The sequence below is a fragment of the Clupea harengus genome, chromosome 7 (genome assembly GCF_900700415.2).
Source record: "Clupea harengus chromosome 7, Ch_v2.0.2, whole genome shotgun sequence".
NCBI classification, from domain to species: domain Eukaryota; kingdom Metazoa; phylum Chordata; class Actinopteri; order Clupeiformes; family Clupeidae; genus Clupea; species Clupea harengus.
In genome coordinates, this window is record NC_045158.1 from 10,491,293 (window position 1) to 10,509,259 (window position 17,967).

At 41.7% G+C, this 17,967-nt stretch overlaps 2 protein-coding genes across 3 annotated transcripts; one reads left to right on the top strand and one right to left on the bottom strand.

The window, feature by feature from the left end:
• Positions 1 to 1,136: 1,136 nt before the first annotated feature.
• aqp3a (aquaporin 3a) lies at positions 1,137 to 7,447 on the top strand. The gene is made up of 6 exons (XM_012815871.3): positions 1,137 to 1,918; positions 4,944 to 5,070; positions 5,248 to 5,385; positions 5,744 to 5,871; positions 6,404 to 6,621; positions 6,819 to 7,447. The coding sequence occupies exons 1-6, from the start codon at positions 1,811 to 1,813 to the stop codon at positions 7,018 to 7,020; spliced, it is 921 nt and encodes a 306-aa protein (XP_012671325.2). The 5' UTR covers positions 1,137 to 1,810; the 3' UTR covers positions 7,021 to 7,447.
• A 5,401-nt stretch (positions 7,448 to 12,848) lies between these two features.
• On the bottom strand, positions 12,849 to 17,889 carry LOC116221081. Of its 2 annotated transcripts, none has more exons than XM_031570455.2 (6): positions 17,448 to 17,889; positions 17,272 to 17,301; positions 15,662 to 16,207; positions 14,980 to 15,108; positions 14,288 to 14,378; positions 12,849 to 14,182 (listed from the first exon to the last, which is right to left on the bottom strand). In XM_031570455.2, the coding sequence occupies exons 1-6, from the start codon at positions 17,500 to 17,502 to the stop codon at positions 13,981 to 13,983; spliced, it is 1,053 nt and encodes a 350-aa protein (XP_031426315.1). In that variant the 5' UTR covers positions 17,503 to 17,889; the 3' UTR covers positions 12,849 to 13,980. The 2 variants fall into 2 exon arrangements, with proteins under 2 accessions (XP_031426315.1, XP_031426316.1); XM_031570456.2 differs by lacking the exon at positions 17,448 to 17,889 and adding an exon at positions 16,868 to 16,990 and having other exon boundaries at positions 17,272 to 17,392.
• Positions 17,890 to 17,967: the final 78 nt, after the last annotated feature.

Below are 17,967 nucleotides of genomic sequence, written 5' to 3' on the forward strand. Positions count from 1 at the left end.
CGTCTAGGGTTCTTCATCAGGTCATCAAGGATTTTGATGCCTGTTATCAAAATAGTGACATCGACAATTCGTGAGGGTCTGAATCCGTAGGTCTGTTGCAGTTAGAAAGAAAACTTCTGCTGCACACTTCACTTTCACAACACCAACACAACTCTAATTCAGAACATTCTGTAAACAACCCCTAGTTGTTTTTCAGGCATTCCACAACTCCACATATGTTGTTGCCCAGGGGCACCACAGTCTTTTCCACCCTATCCGCAGCTGAGGGTTACGAGCTCCTCAGCAAAACAGTGGCAGAGGCCATGCGAGCCCCTGCTGCGCTGGTAGGGTGCTGCAGGGCTTGTGTTTAGCGGGCATTCATGTTTGATTTTAACATGCTGCGCTTTGAAAGGAAAACAAAAGGCAGACATGGTCTGCATGGCGCGTAAACGCTTCCACATGGCTACTGTCTGCCGCGTTTGGTGGTGGAAGAAATACCAGACTGGAGATACATGTGTGTTGCCTGCTAGGTGAAAGTTCAGATTGTATGTGTCCGTTGGTGGTCAAAAATAATGTCTTGTGTCTTAAGTTTTGCCATGTCCAATATCTTATAATGGAACTACCAAGAAACAGTATGCTATTTCTTATCATACCGCTGTGAAGACTTTTGTTTTAAGCTTCAAAAATGCTCAGGCAATTAAGGATAGATCTGGAATTGTTGTTTCTGTATTGCCCCTTTTCAACATTTTACCCATATTTTAAATGATCATATTTTTGTATGTATTTTTTTATATATTCATAATGTCACTGAGGGTTTTCATTCTTGTGTGGGACAGGTGGATTAAAGGAAGTTTCCAGGAGTCGCATCTGGTCACGTTATTTACATAAAATGATCACACAGCTGCCAAAAGCTTTAGCTTCCATCGTCTGTGACGCTATTTCCCAGTGGATAATCTCACCCTGTCATTAACTCTCTACATAAATCAAAAGCATGTTGCGCAATCTGTTTGACGCACAGCGGGTTGATGCCCAATTCATCAGGCACACCCCCAAGCCACAGCAGAATTTCTCTGAAGTCTTCCTCGTTTGTTTTTTTCAGTTCAGTCATTCCACTGATATGACCTCAGTTGACAAATCCAGCTTTTTATGTTTTGGAGGCAGCAGAGAAACCTAAAAGTGACTTTGCAGACAGTAGGATATCAGTCAGGAGATTCACTACACACAAAACAGTAGCCTATGTCTTTTGATTTAAAGCACTGGTGTAGACTACAGCCTATTTATCATGGAGATGCTCTAGTCAAAACATGAAACAGAAAACAACGTGTCTAAATCACATAACTTCTGTATACCTGTTAAGCTTTCTTAACTTAATTCATAAGACAATATGAGGAACATATTAGCCTAAGCATTTCTGGGGACATCCGCTTCAGAAATTTGCATTGCGCAACTAGATAGTGTGTCAGAGTGTGAAAAAAGACAAAAAAAAGTCTGGGTGGGAGGAGAAACTAGGAACCAGTCATGCAGGTCATAGGAACACAATACAAAGAGGGTGTGAACTTCTGGAAGCCAAGTAGAGATGAGGGAGGGTGTGTCCCCATTGATGACCGGTAGATGTTTGTATATGTGTGTGTGTGTGTGTGTGTGTGTGTGTGTGTGTGTGGAGGCTATTTGCTTCAGCAGGCGGGGACCCAGCAAAGGGTTGGACCTGTTTGGATGGAGGCTTTATAAGAGGAGGGTGGAAGAGCATCTCAAATTGTGCTCCGGCAAAAAACACTTATAGCCACATACCCTCTCAGTTTAGGAATACACCAGCCAAGGCAGAGCAGAGAAGATGGGCAGGCATCAGTACTACCTGGAAAAGCTGTCTCGCACCTTCCATATCCGCAACAAACTTCTGCGCCAGGCCCTGGCTGAATGTCTCGGCACCCTCATTCTGGTGGTGAGTACTCTAGTCTGAGTTCCTGGAGTGTGGTGGGTCTAAATTCAGATGGTTCAGTTTCGCTGCATGAAGGAATGTTCTGGGAAGAACTTTTGGGCCTGGCCAGAAGTTTGCTTTCCCAATAAAGGCCGACCGGGTTTAAAAATGAAAATTCTGAGAATAGAGCAGTGTGGTTTATGTTTTGTTTTGTTATGCATTTAACTCAGGATTTGAGTGAGTTAATCATTCATCATTCATTCATTGTTTTTTTTTTTGTTTTGTACAAAAAAGCAGAGCATCATTTTATTCTATTACATACAGGTTCTCAGGATGCACAAACCAATTCTACAGGTGACATGCAGCTGGTGAACAGACAGGCTTTTTAAACCTGCACTCATGTGTGTACACCATATGTTGAAGTTGTGCAAACTGTATTACTTCCCCTTCCCCCGTTACTTCCCCCAGTTCGATGCTTAGTATCTGTTACTCAGATGTGCATAATCTGCCTTTGTAAGATTGAGCTCTCTCTCTGTTGACCTGTGATAAGTCATAGCAATATAGGATGAGTGTCAGGAAAATGGACGCAAGTCTCTGTCACTTGTGTTGTGCCAGTATCATAAACATTTCAAGGGCCATTATCATAGATGCTGAAAATGGCAAGTAAAATAGACATTTAAAGGGGCTGTTTTTCAAAACATTTTGATAAGTTCCTGTTAAAGGCAGTCTGGTCCATTAAAAGTAATTTTTATTTTAATTATTTTATTTTTCAATTAATTAGTAATCACTCACTTATATCTATTACGATGTATGATGTGGCAATGAATGCTGGCCAATGCAAACGGGTACAGGATACCTTCTTTTTGTATGAAGTCAGAATAGGGTGAATAGCATGTCAATGGCACATTGGGAATAGATGGATGAATGAAAGACAACTTTCAGGATTCTGGAGCTCATCCCACCCAAAGCAATTCAGCTGAAATGAGGTGGAGATGGAATCTTATCATAGTCGTTAAGACAAATAAACATGATGTAGACAGGCATATTTCCTGTTACTGTACAGACAGGCATATTTCCTGCTACTGTACAAACATCCTGGCAAAAAACAAACATTTTTACATCCTATTTTGGCCCAGAGTTTCTGCTTTTCATGGTCTGTTACAGAAGTTACACATACACTGATCCATTGTCAAGTTTCACGATGATATTAGCTTACAACCTGCATGATTACCAGGAAATGTCTTTCAAATAGTCACTCTGAGTATGAAGTTTTTTTTTGTCAAATTGTTCAAATGAGTACAAAAGGGTAGAGGAAGACCGTTTGCTCATGCCCCTCACACAGGACCTGGGTCATGTGTCCAACTGTGAGCAGACCATATAGCAAACTTCAGCATCGTTCCCATTAATGCAAAAGTCAGCAGAATTCTAAATCTGGTGATCTTTTTAGGTCCCTAAACCACTAACCCTAACCCACTGAACCACATTCTGGACATGTTATCCAAGTAGAAACTGAGCCTTGTGTTTTCATTGGTCTGGGATTCAAAACCAAAAATAATTCACAAACTCCTACAATCCTACAAAGCATTTGAGTATCGTGTATAAATGGGCAGCAGCATTTTACACTCTTGCATTCTGACCTCATAGGGACATCTAGGACAAAAGGATCTAATATCTGTCACGAGTAGGGAGGGAGTGACAGGTCCAAAGGTGTGATGATGCTGATTCTGCATTCCATGAATGTTCACCCAGTACACTCATCTGGCTTGTACCGATGACTAACACTGAACACGTGTGATAAAGCCCTTAATTAGTTGGATGTGAACCTATTCTGAGAGTGTAATAAGGAATATGTACTTCATATATGTATGTGAGTGAGAGCAATTGACCGAGAGAGAGAGAGAGAGAGAGAGAGAGAGAGGGAGAAAGAAAGAAAGAAATAAAAGAAAGAAAGAAAGAAAGAGGGGGGAGAAAGTATCTTTCTGAGAGTAAGCTTTTTCCTATGTGCATTTATAGAATACTGAGTAAAGAAAAGAAATTACAAACATAAAACGGTCAAACTCTATCATCCAACATGCAAGCCAGAACTGAATAGTTCCAAAGTATTTGTCGAAAAATATCATCCCTGCCAAGTGCCAATAATGTACAAACAATCGGAAATCCATCATTACTAAATAAGTGTATTAATCCTATGTGTTCGTGGTCACACATTTCAGCTGACTATAGACACCTTCAGTTGACTTGACTTATGTTTGCTTGTCTCACTGTTTTGGAATGGATATCTGACTCACAGAATGTGGCACAATAACAGAACTGATTATTTAAATTTCAATCCATCTCCAGCTAAATCGATTAAAGAGGGTTTTCATTTTTCCAGTGCATGTAAGTTGAGGGGGGTCATTCACTCCTCCCACTGCCTGGTGTCAGATTATCACAGTTACGCTAAACAGCCCCTCTTTGTCCTTCAAGGTGATGGCGATGAGAGGTATAGGTCCATTTGTCCACAACTTGGAACTGGAGAGAAATGCACACATAGAACAAACTCTGTCCTCGAGACTCTTTGCTGACGATTCTGTCCTTGCATAGTCATAGTTGCTATTTCCTCCACTGGTATATAACAAACAAGGCTGACTGCAGTCAGTTTTTTATTGCACGCACAACTCACAGCAACACAGAATATCTATGCACAGAGCACAGGAACCAGAGTGACAAGGGTGACAATCAGAAAATCTCTTCCTGTTGGTTTTTATGTTTTTCTGAATACCTGCCTGAGTGATTTTGAGTTTTGTGATTGCACTCAATTGAGTTGCAAGGGCAATGTGAGGTTAAATGTGTTTTGAGGGTCTCTTTCTGGGGAGCTCCTGACGGAAGGCTTGACTCGTATGTGTGCTGCATGTGTGGAACTGAAAAACCTTAAAGGGTGTGGGATCTGTGGTTTTGCTGTGACGTTGGTGGTCCAAGTTCCTGAGCAGAAATTTGTGGTTCTGAAGCTAACTCTCATTTTTTCACCCCCTCCCCCCTCTTCCCCCACTCACCCCCTCTCTTTCTGCAGATGTTTGGCTGCGGCGCCGTGGCACAGCTGGTACTTAGCGGTGGCACACACGGCATGTTCCTCACCGTCAACTTCGCCTTTGGCTTCGCCGCCATGCTAGGAATATTGGTGTGTGGCCAGGTATCAGGTACGCAAAAGTCTCGTAAAATGAGATTCTGAGCCGTGCTGTTGAGCTCACAGCTCTGCTCAGACTTACAGTAGATCCAAGTGGTTTATTGAGCTCAACACCTTCATTACATGATTCTTCTCTTTGTGGTTTATCTCTTGGTGTCTCACTGAAGTGATGTTATGTTTATTTGCTCAGGTGGGCATCTCAACCCAGCTGTGACATTTGCTCTTTGCCTCCTGGGTCGAGAGCAATGGAGGAAGTTTCCTGTCTACTTCCTCTTCCAGACCATTGGTGCCTTCCTGGGTGCCGCTATAATCTTTGGTCTCTACTTTGGTGAGTACAGGCAGTTACAAGCAGCACTACAGTCTGTAAGGCAAGGGAGGGGTCAGCCAAATATTTTAATAGTTCTACACTGTAGAATTAAGCAATGAAGCTGATTGCCCCAAAACCTGTAGAATCTGCAGCTTGTCCCAATAGAAGACTCCGTATATTTTCCCTAAACCCTCTCATCAAAGTCTTTTTTTTTTAATCATGTATACCTTTCTAAGGTGTGTCTATGTGAAGAGGGACAAGCCAAATATTTTTTAAAGAGTGAAGCAGTCACATCAAATCATTTAGTACAGTTTGAAGTGGTTTTTTGTTTGTTATACTATTAAGTTAATTACTGTTTTCATGTGTTAATTATCCCCAGATGCCCTGTGGGACTATGCTGGAAAGGTGCCAGATGAGCTGCTTGTTGTGGGTGACAAAGCCACGGCTGGAATATTTGCTACATACCCTGGCAAACACCTTACCATTGTAAATGGTTTCTTTGACCAGGTCAGTGACTGAGTTTCATGTATTGATTGAATTCTTCTCAAGCTCTTGCAAGTACAAATAAGCTCCATAGAACAATGACAGGGTTATGTGAGGTTTCATTCAAATGACCTTTTTCGTCAGAATCTGAATGCAGGCAAGCCAGGACATACTACCACAGAACACAGTATGAGTGCTGAATTATTGCAGAGCGTACCTGCACAGCCTAGACACCTAGGGTTTGTGATAAGAGCAATGGTTTAACGATTAAATGAAACCTAAACTAAATAAAGAAACTCCCACTGAAACCAGATGTAAATTTCAAAGGAACTCAGGCTTCAAATGAAAGCAAAGTTCAAGATTCACACCAACTTAAAACAGGACTATATGTAATACAAATTTGAAAATGAATTTAATCAAATCAACCATATATAAGCATGCATATAGAATATATAAGGCAGGTAATACCAAATACCATCGGTCACACACAATAAGTAATGGCCAATACCAAGATCACCTTCAAAGTCTGATTACTCTGTTGCATGCCTCCTTGTAGACCATTGGCACAGCAGCTCTGATTGTATGCATCCTGGCCATCGTGGACCCTCACAATAACCCCATCCCCCAGGGCCTGGAGGCCTTCACCGTGGGCTTCGTCGTCCTGGTCATCGGCCTCTCCATGGGTTTTAACTCCGGCTATGCCGTCAACCCGGCACGTGACCTGGGACCGCGCCTCTTCACTGCCATAGCCGGCTGGGGCCCGGAGGTGTTCACGTAAGTCAGTGCATGACTCATTTGCCATTAGTCATGCTGGTTGTCGGACGAGGCACATACTGTATGTCCCTGGATGTAACATCAAAACCATGCCAGCATAATTATAGAGGTGTTAGGAGTGACTCAGCATGTGAAAGTTTATTTTGTGACACACTCTCTCTTTCTGACTTGTGTGTCCATACCTGTTTTCAACACAGGGCCGGACGATGTTGGTTCCTGGTGCCGGTATTTGCCCCTTTCCTTGGCACCATCGTTGGGGTGATGGTGTACCAGCTGATGGTGGGCTTCCATATGGAAGGGGAGGCGCGTGATAAAGCGAATGATAATGCTTCCATCGAGGAGTCAGTGAAACTGAACGATGTCACCACCAAGGACAGCAAAGACGGCACACACGCATGAGACATGAGTCAACCCTCCATCTCCACCATGCAGCAGTTAGTCGTCTCAAAGACACGGGGGTCTCTCCCGGTTTGATGAGCCAGAGGTGGGAAGGTTCAGGTTCAGAAAGTGAAAATATTGTGAAAGTATATGTAAAGAGCCAGATGACATCCCCCTTTAGTTCTACCTCCTGGTCTTACAGTGCTCCTTAGCATGTCCATAGGGCATGGCTTTTTTAGCAGAAACAAACTCTCTGAACCTGAAGCTTTCGCCTATCGATCATTTTTGTGTTGTTATTGAACAGCATCACAAAGCAGCTCTTTAATGGTCCTAAGTCTTTTCACGTCACTGTTTCTACTATAGTGTTTATAAGGGCTTGTTTGAGGGGAAAAGCAAGAACTGCATTTTGTCTTCATCATGTCTGAATAATTTGTATTTACTGCCAATTTAAAAGTTTTTAGGATTTACATGGTTGTGTTTTATTTATATTGAAATATAGGTGTTTTGTTATTAATGTTTGAATATCCCAGTCATTTACAACAATCCTACATTTTGTATTTCTGAAAAAAAATACATACAAAAATACAAATTTCTGGTATTCTTGTATTTCTGTAGAGGACAATTAAAATGTCAAATTCTTTTGTAAAGCTGGGATGTTGGCTCCATTGATTCTACATCAATTTTTACACTCTTACTCATTTTTATATTATGAAAATGAAAATGAATAACTGACAGTTGAACATCGACCAAAATACCAAACCCCACATAAAAGACTATATAAATAAAATTGAATTGAATTGAATTTAATTTAATTAAAAGTAATCTTATTTTTGTGTATCATTATCCAACATTACTATCAATCCTGTTTTTAGTGTAGCCCCAATATTATTTATATTTTGCCTTGCATCAGTTAATCTTCATAGGCACATTATGTCCCCATAGATTTATTTATATTTTATAAGATGCTTTCATCCAAAAAAACTTGCAGTTCAACCAGTGTACACATCAGCAGAATGTGGGTGAATTGATCCCATACCCTTCACAGTGTTAGTGCTTTGATCTGCTAGATGATCTAGAATAATTCTGATGCGTTTTACTCAGGGACATGCACAGGAATTTTGAAGGGCCATTGCTCTGCCCTGGAAAAAATGGGCAACACGTTCATTTTTGTAACCGCCGCCGCCACGCCCCCTGCCCCTGGACGCATATTCTGCCTATATCACTTGAAACTCTGAAATTGTCAGGGTTGATCACTAACTGCCGCCGCCACGCCCCCTCCCCCTGGACGCATATTCTGCCTATATCACTTGAAACTCTGAAATTGTCAGGGTCGATCACTAACCGCCGCCGCCACGGCCCCTCCCCCCGCGCACACATTCTGCGATTACATGAAGTTCTGTAGCCGTAATACTATTTAAAATAAATATATATTTCCTTTGGAGGGGCAACTTCAGTCAAGGAGGGCAAACGGGCAGTTGCCCGAGCAACCTTAGCCCCCTCCTGTACACGTCCCTGGTTTTACTGAAAGAGCTGGGGTTTGACCTTTGGCTTAACAGCTGTCGAGCAAATTGTTGGAATTTCATGAAGTATGAGGTTCTCTCTCAGCTGGTTGTTATCTATGAGATCAGCGTCACATAGATCTCATGTTCTCCTGGCCATTTGACAAGTTTTACCTTTCAAATTATCAGGTCTCTTGTGGTATTGAATAGCGGAGTCCTAGATTTTCAGAATCTGGGCACCTTCAATCCAGTTTCGTGACAAGCCTCTGAATTGCTAAAACCTTCGCCTATTATTTCACAGGTGTTGGGCCCTAACCCATACTGGTGTTCTGTGTCATAATACAGGCTTTGTGTGAATGTGGGTTGAGTCCTTAGCTGAGCGTAGGGTTTCACTGAGATTTGGTACTGTGATATAACCCTTTTGTGCTTCATCTTTGATGTGTGTTAATACCAGCCTCCCAAAAGGAGTTGGATTGGGTTGTACGCTGCGTGCACTTCAAGTGTCTAAACAGCTTACATCTCCACTTGCTATGGAAAACTACTCAGGGAATAAAAGCCATGCCCGTGCCCATAGTTTAGATCTCTTTAAAAGAAAGAGAGACTATGCCCATGTATTCATGATGAAGTTTCAATACACCAATCATTAACTGCAGCTTGTAAGGGCTTGCCTTTTAGGAAGGCAAAAACAATATGGGAAGAAAAGCACACTAGGTGAGTTACACGACGGAGGCTATAAATGCTGCGCAGACCACACATGGTGAACTTTCCGCATTCACATTCTTGGTCAATCTAAGGGGGGTAATTCTGGTCTACAAGATGATATACAACTCCTCATGACAATGAACTGTAGGAGACATGAAGGATTTATGCAGGGATGTTTCGGAGATGTTCTTTCAAGCATCTTATGCTAGTCTATGTTTTTGTAACATAAATGTAACCATGAGCTTCTGGATTATCTCTGCAGAGCTCTATATGGACCAGAGGGCACTTCTGGAGGTCCCCGTAGTACTGGTTTCATAACAGGTGCTGCTGGTTTAGCTGTGGAAGTGGGTTTATACCCTTAATCAACAATGTGTTGTTTCCTGTTTTGGGCCTGTCTGAAGTGTGTTAATTGCGTGTTTGTATTTAAAAGTGTGCACTCAGCTTTTCTCGCCGTGAACCTTTTTCTCCAAGACAAAAACACATGTGCACCATGTGTGCCAACCTCTGAGGAGCCAGATCACAGTCTAAAATAACACGTCTCAAAATATTTTCTGTAAATGTTTTGAAAAACCTCACAAAACAACCTCACTGCTACAGGCGTGTTTTCATACTTACCCCAGATGCCACAGGAAAAACTCGAATGCTGCAGGCCTTGAGACGTGATGCACAGCATGGGAATTTAAAAACAGGACTTCACACCTTATACCTTCTGCCCCATATAATTACAGGGGGGCTCATTATTTTGGCAGGCTTGATTTCCTGGGAAATTTCCATAAGTTCCACCAGAAACGACGTGACCAGGATAACGTGGACAACTTTTAGTGCGGGGTTTGCCCTTCAGACACGATACTAGGGAATTGATTTCCTCAATATGAGTAGCTGTCTGAACTTGCCCTGCCAAAGGTCCAAATTAATATGTTTTTATGAGAACGCTCTCAGACTTTTACTCAATAGAGACCACAAACAGACATTTAACAAGAAAGCACAGGTTACATGGGAATGCATTTTCTTTCTTTCTCTGTGTAGCAGTGGCAGCAGGTGTAAACTTCTTTTTTGGGGGGTAGGACAAACAAACTGAAGCACTTTATAGCCCAGCAAAATAAATAATAAATAAAAACAACACAACATACACAATGTTGCAAGCAGCTCAACTTAAATGCAGCATACATTTTGCCCTCCTTTCCTTCTTGCCTGCAAATTTCTAAATGACTCTAGTTAAAGTCAGTCATCTCAGTCATGGTCAGAATGGTCAATGCATTCAGCCATTCCTGGGTCATGGTGTTTCTGAGGAAAGTTTTAATTCTTTTCAAGCTCTCACTCTCAGCCAAGTCTCCACAAAAAATTCTGGACAGGATGTGTGGATAATCTGTCGCTTCTTTGTTTTGCCTTCTAATGTAAATATTGTATTCTTCACCTAGCTGTTCAGCAATGCTAAGCTTGGCAAAAAAAATCAGCCTCATTGTATTGTCTAGATGGTTGCAGCTACTTTTGTGCCATTTGCAACGAAGTGACTATTGCTAAGGAATTCCGTGGTGGTAAGTTTGCTTATTTGCTTATTTTACACCATTGCTTTGGATCTGTGTCAGTAGTTCCTTAGTATTCCGCACCCCCTTATGATTCATGCCTGGATTCAAGTTGGTACAGGGAAGAACATTGTTGCCTTACAAGCAGACAAAAATTAATCAAATACAATTTGGAATCAATTTTTAAAGAATGCTGAGTCAGCGATTTTTATTTAATTTGGCATTTTCATTTTGGCATTATTTTATTAATTTATGTTCAACATGTTTTCTTCTATGGATAATTTGAAGGGGGCAGCACCCTGATGTCCCATATTATTCAGTCGCCATTGAGTGTACTTCATCTCTTCGTATCATAGCCAGTTAACTGTGAATGTAAAGCACCTAGAAAAACAATTCTTGCAACATTACACATACATATACAATAGAGACACATATAGCAGAACGTGTGGTGTTGCAGTTACCATGTGTTTTATGGTCTAGATATCAAAGACAACAATCCAAAATAATTGTGTGGCCCAATGACCTTGTTTTGATTCTCTAAACACCTTAAAGACCCAAAGCTTTATTAAGTTCTCCTCATTACAGATTCAGGATAGCCTTTCCACTGGGTGGAGGAAGTCCAATTCAGGCTTATCAGATGACAAGTTCCCATGAAGTAAGAACAAAAATGAGTTGCGTGAGATGAATTGTATCAAAGATTCTATTAAAATCGTTATAAAAAGTGCTCCTGAACATTTATTTGTATTTAGGGTTATGTGGCAAAATGACAGCATTACCATTACTGGCCTCAATCTCGTGGCTTCCAAACAACCAAACACTGTTTTCATATGGATTAGTGGGTTGTGGCTTTTGAAGAAACACAGGGAAGCTTTGTATGAGAGGCAGTGTTGCAGAGACTGTCCACCAGCTCCAAGTACAGTGGCAAATGGTTTTCCAAAACCAGATGAACAGATAAAGGCTTGTGTTGTGTAACTGTATGGATCATTATGACCTAGATTAACATCTAGACTAGAAGAGAAGACAGACACATCCGTCTCAAGATAAAAACCACTCACAGACTAGCTGTGAGACATTGCATGATCTCTCACACTGGTTTACCAGTGAGCAGGAATAAGCAACATGACGTCAGAGGCGGTTTTCCCATTCCTTTGACCATTCTTGTGTTTATAAGCCTCGTTCATACAGCACACACACACACACACACAACGAGACACCAATGAGTGATGTAACTAAACGGTTTGGATTGAAATCTATTTGCTATGCAAAGGCCAGAGGCCAGGCCAGAGGGAGAAGACTGGGTTCACACTGGATGTGAAACCAGCTGAGCAACTGAGCCTGCTAATTACACAGGCAAACCTAGCACCATGAACTGCAGTGACTTTAGTGTGTGAGGATGACATTGTTGACTCGCTAGTTTGTCCTACTATCTAGGAAAGTTGTTGACTCGCTAGTTTGTCATAAACGAAGTAGGCAAATTTAAACAGGTTTCGCTAAGTTTAGTTGCTAGCAAGACATCTCGTTAGCGATGTTAGCTAGCTTGCCAACAACTTTCCTAACAGTCAAACATCAAGCAAGTGCAACACAAGACAGCAAATAAGTTACTGAATAGTCCAGCAGAAAGTAGCCCCCTAGCCGGCGGCTCCAGAACTCCATAGTGTTACTTTAACAACTGTCAAAAGGCATTTAGTAATGTTCTAATGGTAAATCATTAGTTTCCTTTCATTTTTTTCCCTGGCATGTATATATGGGTCAATAATCAAGTCAATAATATTGTAACTTATTACATTGTGCACAAAAGTTACTATGTTATTGGTTCAGAAATGTTTACTACATTATTGGTTAGTTATTACATTATAGACTTTTATCAAATTAAGAACGGAAATGTGTTGTTATTGGCAGATATTACATTAACAGTAGTTATTACATTATTGGCTGTTAATTGTCCTAAATTTCCCTCGGGATTAATAAAGTATCCATCTATCTATCTATCTACAGAGTCCATGAGTCAAGTCATCTGAATATAAGACCAGGTTGTTTGTGCGAGATGATATTCATACCGCCTCTATCGGAATTTTAGGTTTATATCTGTAGCTTTTATGAACCAGTAAGAATGACATTAAATTAATCAACTTTAAATATTAAATGTTTATTAAACTGTACATTCAGAATGCAGTTGTTAAAATTAAGGACATTACAAAACTATTAAGGACATTACAAAACAATCTAGTATTGTGGGTACTCAAACAAAGATAATTTTCACACGCTGACCTCACAACTATACTATTACACATACAAATTTCACATGAGATATAGTCTGTTAGCAGCATATTCATTTTGAAGAAAGTATAAAGGAACCATTGTGTAAAAAAATACTGTGACATTGTAACTGAGTAAATAAGCTTAAAGCCTGCAAAGACCTGGCATGAACTTGTACTCCAATAATGTCTTGACTATGTGTAAGTGCATATCCTCTGAAGGGGCCAGTATGTAGGTTTAAAAAAATTTTTTTTGAATGTATTCCTAACCTGTGCCACCATAATTCAATTTTAGAGGTCAAAGACAAACACACTGCCCCTGTGCATTTTATTTAATTCTTTAGTTGATTGTAGTATCTTTACAACAGCGCCTCCCTTTTTTGGGTCAGAGAAATATTTACAAAGGCAAACCAAACCAGATGAATAGTCCGGCACAATTTCGCATAGAAAATGAGGCCAATGAGAAGCACTGTCTCCTTACCAGACCTTGACTTAGGTTAATGCTGTATCTGAAGGCGTTTTTTTTTTTTTCAGAAACGGCTTAACTTTACTTCTGACGCCCTACTGTCCTGTGTTATTTTGGGTGCGTACGCGTGAACCACCAAACCCTCCCCACATGGGACATAGATTGGATTTACGAGACTCCAGGAGTCCACTCCGTCAAAACTCTGCTCTGCTCTCTGCCCAACTATTCAGATTTTCATCTCATTTTGGCTTTGCGGAGGAATGGGAGGAATGAAGGGCTCAATGCCTTTTCAACTCTTCTTAATCAAAAACAGAGCATGCAGAGTTAGGGGGCATCATCCCAAAACAGGGCCGGCACAGACAAGCGCGCAGAAAGTTTCAACATTTCTCAGACATTCCATCAGTCCAAAAAAAACTAGAACAATAAACAAATTCACCACTCTCGTTCCATACCCAACTCCTATATTCTACATATGCAACACTAGTGACTACTTATCACTTATTTGTATCAGTTAGCATGTAACCACATCACTCTGACTAGTAGTTGTTGCTGTCAAACAGAGGTGTGACAGTTCCATCTTTCCACGCCACTAGGATCTCCCCTCTTGGCAGGGAAGGGGAGTGGGCTGGCCGCATAGGGTTCTTGGTGAGAGGAGCTCGGTCGTGGAGCGCAGGGGAGCCGGGTTGGCTTACCTCCCCGGTGCGTGTGTAGGACTTCAGCACCACCACGTTTTTCTTCCTGAAAGGAAAAAACAGATGGATACACAGGGATCATTACACTGTGAGGGAGAGGAAGCCTGCATAACCCAATGCTATGTGAACCAAGGTGAGGAGTGTTTCTCACCTGTTCTGAAGAATGCTGAGGATCAGAATGACAAAGCCCAACATGAGCGCGAGGGAGCTTAAGACCAACATGGCCACCTTCCAACTTCTTCCTGGAAAATGTAAAAGCGGAGACATTAGTGACAGCCCATCTCTCCTATACAGACGTGTGCACAGGCATTTGGGACCAACTAGGGCTCATTTTACTCTAGCTCTTAGTGGCAGATAAAGCTGACAGGCTGATGAAGATCATTTGGGGTCAACTCCTGCCTTGATTACAGTTCCTGTGCCTGTACTGCCACCTGGTGAGTACTTGCCTGTACAGCATCTCTGAAGTTCAGTTTACAAACATCATCCATCCATACATCATAATCCATATAAGTCAATAGGCCAGATGTACATTTTCATTACAATCCTATGTGTGCTCCCTGCGACTCCAAACCATGATCTTGGTGTTGTTAGCACCGTCTTCTACAACTTAAGCCACTGGAACACATTTGTATACCATCATTTCTCCAGGAACTTCTGATCAAATGAATGCCTAAACTTCTTAACCTCGCATTTTCATCTCTTTCCAGAAACTCCTGCTAACATGAACAGAACAGAGGCTACTCAGTCACCTATACCCTTGATATATAACGGGTAAATAGGTATACATGGGTATTGGCTGTCGTGAAACCACAAATTAGCTGGGAAACCGTTTGGCATGCTCACCAAAATCCATGTTGAAAAAATCCACCGTGTCTTTTTCTGGAGCAAAGCTGCTCTGGGACTGGACGGGAAAGTCGGTACTCATGTTCTGTTCAGTGGGACGAGGCGCAACCAGACCCTCACCCTGTGGCACTGCAGAAAGAATGAAGTTTTCTAGTTCAGCATTAACTCTCAATATCGTTGGATAAAGTGTCAGTGTTTTGTCTTAATAGGTGATTAAAGGCACAATCCACGTTTCAGGCAAAAATTTGTTGATATTTGACAATCAAATGACACCTCTCTCTGGCGTGCCTGTCAAGCTACTTTTTGATTGACTGGAATAGTGTATGGCTCAGTCTGACACTTGTGAGGTGCAATTTGATGAATTTGACAAAGTGGATTGGATAAGTATCACGGACCCCACCTTCAAACAACTGATTGAAAAAAGAAGAATGTTACTACCGTGCATAAAAAAATACCAATTCACAGGATGGCAATTCAATCACAATGGCAATTCACAGGAAAGATGCCTTATATGTAGTGTCCCTTACCTATAGTTGGAGATGTTAAACTAGACTTTTATTGTGACACATGTAGATCTAACATTCAGGCACATCTGAAGGACTATATCACAACAAAGTGCATTGTTATGAAGAAAAACCTGAGTGTAAGGTTACAAAAGGGAGATCTGGCAGAAAGGTATTACTTGGATTCAGAGGTGTCTTATTTTCATTCTGAGATGATGGGGGTGTGGATGGTGTCCCCGTGGGATGGTGCATGATGCTGTGCTGGCGCTTGACACACATGCTGACACCACTGCTCTCCCCACACACCGAGCTATTGCTCAGCGTCCTCCACTGGCTGGCCTGCCCTCTGTCCTTGGAGAGGTAGATGCTCCTGATCTTGGTTGGGTGCTCTTGGCTGTGCCTCTCGCTCAGGTGAAGCCGGGCGCCTTGAAGGGTGAGCTGGCCCTTCTTGGAGCAGCTCCAAGCCTGGCCCTCTCCGCCATTCTCCCCATCCTGACAGCTCCGCAGGCGGACACCGTCATGTTTCGGGTACGTGCCGGCTGCACTCAGGCACTCTCCAGCCGCAAGGCTTTTGATGAAGCAACTCTCTGGATCCCACAGCCACTCTTGCAAGGCGGAGCCTGGCTGACAGTCAACAAGCTCAAGCCTGTGGCGTTCTCGATGCTTCAGCACTGCAACACACCTGCCTGATTGTTCGTTCCTGATGGCCAACCCCACAACAAGCGCTAGAAAATGATAGGGAAAATGTCTGTGAAATGTTACTTTTCCATGGGTGGTTTCTCATATATTTAGGCATATTTAGGAGCTTCAGATATAGCGTAGGTAAGGTGTCGGTGAAGTAGTAATGCGTGTTTGTGAGGTCTAGCTCATTGTTACTGTTGTGAAACTGCACAATGTTAAGATGTGCTGAGAAGATTAGAATTTAAAACCTATCCGTCACTCCAGTAAGCATTACCCATTTAGCTGCTGGACTTTCGAGACGAGACCATCTGTATCATAAACTGAGCCTGAACAGTAGGGTAAGTCTAGTTAGGTCCAGTCTAGCTAAATGCAGCCATAAATTATGTAAAAGACTCCATAACTGTCAACCGAACAATTAATAAACAAACCACACGATTTCGGAGTCCTGACAAGCTGAAGAAAAGTAAATATTTTGCATATTTGTAACACTGTGGCGACACAGTTCTTGTAAGAATGTTACTTTTTTTCGTCGATTACGGAATGGCGGAATACGGAAAGTCTGCAACTTTAAGCAATGGCTGAAGATTTTCGATTACACCATCAACCCTTTTAAATGGCTCGATGGAAATTCAGACAGCCCTTTGCCAAATAAATATACACATATAAGTTTAAAAGATACAGATATAAGTGTTTAAAAACCTTACCTGGGGAAACTAGTGTAACCGTAACTACAGTGACAGCAACAAGTTTCTGCCATCTTTCCATGATGGCAGGATGGCAAGGTGCCCCTCGAATTGGGGTGGTTAGCACTGAATGTTTTAGCCTAGCTATTTTCGTATGGGAAATGAGATGACACGACACCAAAAGCTTAGTCTGTCGGTAGTTTTAAGGATTTGCTTACACAACTTCACATCTATTCCACTAAAGCTGTTACAGCCTGCATCGTTTATTTCTACGCAGTTCCACACACCGAGTATTGAATACTAATTGACTGGTAAGAAAGGAAGGGCAATAAAATAACCTATTAACAAAAGAACCCTACACATTCCTGCAATTTTTCGGAAATTAGAAGGCCAATGCCTATTAAGTCACCAAGCAACCATCTTACTAGTATCGAAGTCCACGTAGGCTTGATTACCTGGAAAAAGAACATAAACAAGCGTAAAAATAGCGTACTTTATAGGAATTTAATGTCTTGCAACACTATTCTGCCTAGTCTGTGCTCTTAGGTGTTGTCATACACATCCAATGAAAAACAGGTTACAAACAACCCCTTCTAATTACCGTCACTAAAAGGGGAATATCCACTGCCCACCTGCCCCACAGCCTGCACTTGCATTCCCCAAAATTGACCTACACCGGAAGTTGGATTTCAGCCGAGTTAGGGGTATCACAAGTGAACATATTGACTACTCCCATAGTTTAAAAAGTATCAAATAGGATCTGCTAACTTCAGCGGCATTATCATAGTAAGATTTTAAATGTATAAGCACGTCCCTAAAATACGCCCTATACCACCTCCATTCAAAATCAAATCAGATTGCCTCTTCTCAGTGGATGGCTTAAACACATTGATCTCAATGCAATTTTGCCTAGTCCTAGTGAGTAAACTGGGAAAACAGATGTCACCAGGTGTCACAGGTGTATTCTGGTAGTAGGCTAAATGTCAACGTGTAATCCACTAACTCATCCCTAAATTGTAGCATAAATTGTTCAGTAACCAGGTGTCCAAATGTTGACATAGTGGCCTGTGTCCAAGGCTGCTTCTGATTTAGAAAGATATTTTTTGTTTTCTGGCCTAGAC